Here is a 6,703-nt window from a genome sequence, read left to right on the forward strand (position 1 = left end):
GTTATATTACTTATAAGTGTTTTCTTTTTCTGTACATCAATGAAATTTACATGAAATGGTATGTTTTGTGTTGCCTGGCCACAACATGCCAGCATAAACGCTCCTGATAAAATATTTGCTATTAAAGCATCACCATTCACAAATCACTGTTATTGTAACTAAAAGCAAGCATATGTGGCCTATGGGAACTTTGACCAGATCTAGGTTTAAAGGTTCTTGACTACGCCACCTGGTGCCTCTCACACCAGGATATACTTTGTACCCTAACTGCTAAATACCCAATCTAAGGCAAGCAGGTTCGCAGAAATACACCAAAGATGAACTAGACAGAGACGTGCTTTCAGTAGAAAAACAACAACAAAACTTTATTGTACAATGGTATAATTAAAAGAGCCACACCGTCATACTAGAGGCACAGTACTAAAGCGAGGGACCAGACCTGGTATTGGCTGTTACAAGAGACAATACGATTAACAATTTAATTGTAAAATACTGATTCACAATGAAGGCAGGTTACCTGTCCGGGATAAGCGTGACATTCACCGCCCGTGCTCTGGAATCTGGTACCCACGATCACATGCAGTTACACACGCGCACACACGCAGGCACAACCACTACAAACCAACGATTCAATCAATATTGTGAAGTGCAGTTTACCACTACAATACGTGATACAGTGCGCGGGGACGGAACCAGGAACCTCTCTTGTGAGCAGCTACTCTAGTCTTCTAGAAAAAGGACAAGAAAGTTATCACTAGCAAAGTGGATAGAGAATGTAAAACTATACACTACTAGAACAGCCAATACCACATCAGTCAGACAGAACATTAGACGGAAGCTACGGCAAAATAACCACAATAAAAAGAAAAGATATAAAACTTAATTTAGGCAAGGCAAAGCAGCAGGAGCAATCTGCCTTCTTGATGCTGCTGCTTCAATGCGGTGCCGCTACCCGGCGAGTGCTTTGCCGAGACCTTCAGTAATACACCGCACGATTACCCGGAAGCGTCTGGCAATCAGTCAAACACCTTCGTTGCACAGGAAAACCGCATACCCCAGCAGTAACAAGGCTGAAAATGTATCTGGACACCAGAGAATCTCTCTAAACCCAACAGTGCAGACTGTTTTATAGAAACTGGCCTAGACGCCAATTAGTTGTTTTTTTTTTTTTTTTTTTTTTTCTTTTTTTTCTTTTTTTTTTTTTTTTTTTTTTTTTTTATTAAATTCTTGCTCAGAAATACAAATGTAACAGAACATATGCCAAGGCAAACATCCAGGGGTTCAAGGGTAGCCAAACAATACATAGCGATTACAAATCATAAGAGAAAGAATAAAGAAAAAAAGTAAAAATAAATGAAAAATAAATAAAGGAGATAAATAAATGAGAAAAAATAAGACATAAAATAGATAAACAGATCACATAACAACTAATATACTCTTTTCTCACAACATAAATAAACAAATACAAATTATACAAAAACACCAAAAAGTGAGCATACATTTAAAGTTTTAATTGCCTTTTTGTTATAGGAGGTAGATAAAGATTTAATATAAATTTTAATATCTTCTTGAAAATAAGAAAAGTTTGGGGTAACTTTCATGACCTTGCATTTGTGGATAAAAAACTTTGCAAGCAAAATAATTAAATTGCAGAGAAAGTAAGCATTTCTATATTGCTTCTCAAAAGTGAAAATTCCAAACAAAACATCCTTAAAGAAAAGCTCAAAGTCATTGTGTATGAAATTTACAATGAACTGGCAAATGTCTTGCCAAAGTTTTCTTGTATGAACACAATGCCAAAAAAGATGCAAGACAGTCTCTGGTTGCAAGTCACAAAAAGTACAGTTCACATCTATGCTTAGATTGAATTTTGACACAATAAAGGTTTTAACAGGATAGTACTGATGAATAAGCTTAAAAGAAATCTCTTTAACCTTATTTACCAATAAATACTTGTTAGGAAGCGTCCAAACCTTTTTCCACAAAATATTTTCCACTGATCTATTCCATTTTGAAACAGCTTGAGGAGTGGAAACAAAATCATTGAGAAAAAGAAAGCGAATATTTCTGTTATTTTTCAAAGTAGATTTAAAACATATCCCACCTACGTACGTGTCAACTGGGTTTGGAAGAGGCATTTCAGAACTTGTCAAAGCACTGTTATAGCCCTTAAATAACATAATTACACCATTCGGAATAGCACCAAATACAGTGGCAAACTGTTTTGGCGTAACAGGAAAATTATAGTGAGAAAGAAATTCTTGATAAGTAAACAAGTAACCATTCTGATGAAATAACTGACTAACCCGATTGATACCATTCTTAAACCAGTTCTCAAAAAATAGGGAATTATGCTTATAACATATATTCTTATTATTCCAAATGAAGTAACTAGTTGGAGAAAAATTGTGCTTGAAAATCATAGACCATGCTAAAAGTGCTTGTTTGTGGAAATTAGAAAGAGCAACAGGGATCTTCTCAATACTGTAGTTACATAGCAATAGAAATTTCAAGCCTCCCAACTGTGAAAAGACATAATCTGGTATAATATTCCAAATACTGGATGTGTTTTTCAAGTAATTCCTCAACCAGTTAATCTTAAAGGTATTATTTAACGTTGCAAAATCAACAAAATTAAGACCACCGTTACTATAACTGTTGGATAAAACAGATTTCTTGACATAATGAGTCTTATTTTTCCATACAAAGTTACATAATTGTTGATCAATCTTTTTACATATTACTTTATCAGGTTCTAAAGAGATGGCTGCATATGTTAGACGTGAAATGCCTTCAGCCTTAGAGAGGAGAATCCTTCCTTTTAGAGATAAGTCTCTCTGAAGCCACTGATTGAATTTTCTTTTAGTTTTCTCTAAGATAGACAAGAAGTTTAAATTGCACCTAAGTTTTGGATTTTTGGATATTACTATTCCAAGGTAGGTAATTGTCTCTTTGACTTGGATATTACATACACTGGAAAGAGAGAGTTGTTTAACTGGCAATAATTCACATTTGTGCAAATTAAGAAGAAGCCCAGAAGCATTGGAGAACAATTTAATAGTATTAAGAGCTAAGGGAATCTGGTCTGAATTTTTAAGGAAAAGGGTAGTATCATCAGCCAATTGGCTGATGATGATCTCCTTTCCCATGACACTAATCCCTTGCAAAGTACTATTCTTAATGTGATTGGCTAATAATTGAGTAGTCAAAAGAAATAAATATGGCGAAATGGGGCAGCCCTGGCGTATTCCCCGTTGCAGATCAAATCTTGGAGAGGTACCGTATTTAAGCTTAATTGAGGAATTACCACGAGCATATAAAGTTTTAACAGTTTTAATGAACAGGTCTCCAAAACCAAATTTTTCTAACGTTTTGAATATAAAGCCATGTTCTATAGAATCGAAGGCTTTGTAAAAGTCCAGAAAAAGCATATAACTGTCATCCTTCACTAACTCTGAATAATCTAACAAATCAAGAACCAACCGAATATTGTTTGAGATGTGTCTGTTTTTTAGAAAGCCTGATTGTGTTTCATCTATTATGTCCTGTAAAATAATTTTTAAACGTTTTGCAAAGATTGTAGCAATAATTTTATAGTCGCAATTTAAAAGACTGATTGGACGCCAATTGTCTATTAGTAATAAGTCTTTTTTAGGCTTGGGGATGAGAGTTATTAAACTTTGAGTTAGGGTAGGTGGGAGAGACTCCACCCTAATGCTTTCGTATATAACTTCTAATAAAAAAGGGGCCAAATCTTTTGCAAATTTTTGGTAAAATTCCGAAGTAAGGCCGTCTATGCCTGGCGATTTATTAACCTTTAAAAATTGGATTGATTCAAGGACCTCAGCTAATGTGATGGGACGATCACAAAAAGCTTTATCAGGATCACTAATATAGTTTATATTATCTATAGAGTCCATAAAGGATATAGTGCTGTCATAAGAGAACTGACTGCTATAAAGATTCTTATAGAATTCAGAACAATGTTTGGCAATTTCTTTTGGGTCTTCAGAGATAGAGTTACCTATTTTCAACTGATATATATTATTTTTAGTTAGAGATTTTTCCAACCTAAAAAAGTAAGCCGAATTTTGTTCTCCTTCTTCAAGCCAGCGTCTTCTGGACCTTACAAAAGCACCTTCAGCTTTTAGTTTATAAAGTTCATCCAATTTGTACTGACACTCAACAAGACTGTTACTTTCTTCCACAGATAAGCTATCAGGACTTTTAGATGACAGGTATGCAATGGTGGAAATTATGTTCTCTTCTTGTGCTCTGTTGAGTTTAGCAATATTACTACAATAACTTCGGAAAAACTTGCCCAATTCAAATTTAAGCAACTCCCAATGTTTCCCATAAATCCTTTCTGCTTTAGCTTTAGTCCAGAATAAATTAATTAACTCCTTTACCTTAAGAGTAACAGTTTCATGCTTAAGTACAGAGCTATTAAGTTTCCAGTAAGAGTTATGAATTTTAGAAGTAGACATTGGTAGTAAATCAATATGGATACGTATTGCTTTGTGATCAGTTAACGGGGTAGATAAAATATCAGTATTCAGATTGTCTTCAAGTGTACGGGAAACTAACCATAAATCTATTCTCGATTGCTTAGACCTTGAGTTATTACACCAGGTAAAGGCTCTGGTGTGAGGATGCTTAACTCTCCATGCATCAATCAGATCAAATCTTTGCATTAACATTTTTAGCTTTATATTCGTATTAGTACAAGAACCAGGAGGCCATCTGTCAATCAAATTATCTAATGTGATATTAAAGTCACCACCTAAGAGTATATGTGCATCAGGGTATTTAGCTAACCAATGAACAATTTGTTCTTCTAACTTATCAAAAAGAACATCATTCTCTGTTTTTAAATTGTACCCATAGATATTCATAACAATGAAATTAAAGTTCTGAATTTGAATAACATGACAAATAAAATGTCCATTGGTATCAAAGTCTGTATAAGGAAGTTTGCCAGCAAATAAGTTTTTGAGTGTACAAACACCTGCTGACCGTTGAGAAGCATGAGAACAAAAAATGTCATTTCCCCACTGGGATTTCCAAAAAGGCACATCCTCAGAGATGCTGTGAGTCTCTTGAAGAAAACAAAAGTCTGTTTTATATTGTTTGGCAAATAAAAAAATGGCTTTCCGTTTTAAACTGTTCCTTAGTCCCCTGGCATTGAGAGAAGTTATAGATAAAGACATCAAAATAACAAGATTTGGAAAAAATAAAAAAATAAATCACTTGAACAAGTTCCTTAGAACAAAAGCTTAAAGACAGCTATAAACTGTGGTGAGAACATAGTGCTGCGTCAACTATGACTGCTTTGGACATTAACGGACGAAGAGCCCAAGAAATAAACTATTTGTTTCTAAAGAAAAAAAAAAAGTATATATATATATATATATATATATATATATACTATGTATATATACGTACATAAACATGAAACCTTATTTCAAAAATGAGATTAATCAGCCTGATGGAAAAATCTCCTTTTTCTCCACGAAAGCACGACCGGCTACAAAATAGGCAATTTTTCCTGCTTTACGTGCCTCATCTACTAGTGGCCACAACTTCATCCTGCTTTCTCTGTCGGCCTTACAGAGATCCTCTCTGAAACGCAGACCTTTTTCCCGTAGATATGCGGAATTTTTGGCTGCCGCCCATACTGCTGCTCGGAGTGTACGCGAGGAGAACTGGATGATTATACCACGGGTATAATTCACTTTCTTCATTCCAACACGATGCACTGTGTCAATCACATCCGGAAGACGATCACTGTGTTCTGGCAGTAAATTCTGACAGATGCGAATCACTTCTTTCCTCACATTCTTCTCATCGATGTTTTCTGGCACGCCCTGTAATTTCAGATTCCAGCGTCTAGAGTACCGCTCCAATTCAGTGATGCGTGACTCCAAGACGTCGATTCGATTACTCTCCTTCAAAAGTGATGACTCGACCTGGGAAACTTTGGTCTTCACTTCATTCACATCTTCACATACAGAGTTCAGCTTTTCTTTCAAACCAGCAATGTGAGAAGTATTCGCCGCAACCATTGACTCCAGTTTATCAGACCTCATGTTGATTAGCTCAGAAAGTTTCGTGATAATGTCGTCAGCGGACTCACCACGTCCTTTTTTGTGAGGAGGCTTCAGAGGAGTTGAAGGAAGCGAGGGAAAATCTTCTACTGACAACACCGAAATTTCCATCTTCTCTTCAGACTTATAGTAGTCGTGACAACTGTCAATTAAAACGTTGCAGGCAGTTTCAGAGTTAGCTCTCGTCTCCTTGTCAGCAGCCATTTCTTTCTTCTTCGTCACAGAATTCTTTCTTTTCTTATCAGCTGACATGTTTCTGAACAGAGTGTGGTACACGAGTAACACTTAACATCCAAATAAAGCGTAAATTGATAAAGAAATGTCCGTTTTATTCCTCAGATTCAACTTTGTTGATGAGCGCTATAACTCAACACCTGTGCTCACGGCGCCATCTTGCGCGCCCCCAAAGCCACGCCAATTAGTTGTTTAGCCACTCACGGCTAGCTGGGTGACATCAGAGGGGTACCGTAGCTGCAGAGGGACAAACTTCAACCAGACAGACTACTCTGCCGGTTACATAGGCTGCTGTGTGCATGATTTGGCATGGCAGAATGCCTGAAAAGAGTGTTCCCTTTATAATCTAAAATATAAAAAAA

At 36.0% G+C, this 6,703-nt stretch overlaps 1 protein-coding gene across 1 annotated transcript; it reads right to left on the bottom strand.

Moving 5' to 3' along the window:
* Nucleotides 1-5,056: 5,056 nt before the first annotated feature.
* On the bottom strand, nucleotides 5,057-6,498 carry LOC306849962 (uncharacterized protein). Its single transcript, XM_079385356.1, has 2 exons — nucleotides 5,446-6,498; nucleotides 5,057-5,098 (listed from the first exon to the last, which is right to left on the bottom strand). The coding sequence occupies exon 1, from the start codon at nucleotides 6,357-6,359 to the stop codon at nucleotides 5,481-5,483; it is 879 nt and encodes a 292-aa protein (XP_079241482.1). The 5' UTR covers nucleotides 6,360-6,498; the 3' UTR covers nucleotides 5,057-5,098; nucleotides 5,446-5,480.
* Nucleotides 6,499-6,703: the final 205 nt, after the last annotated feature.

This window comes from Barbus barbus (genome assembly GCF_936440315.1).
Source record: "Barbus barbus genome assembly, chromosome: 30".
In the NCBI taxonomy this organism is placed as follows: Eukaryota; Metazoa; Chordata; class Actinopteri; order Cypriniformes; family Cyprinidae; genus Barbus; species Barbus barbus.

What these genes read in the sequence shown, in the direction of transcription:
- LOC306849962 (XM_079385356.1), bottom strand. Translation starts at nt 6,359, where the DNA reads ATGTCAGCTGATAAGAAAAGAAAGAATTCTGTGACGAAGAAGAAAGAA.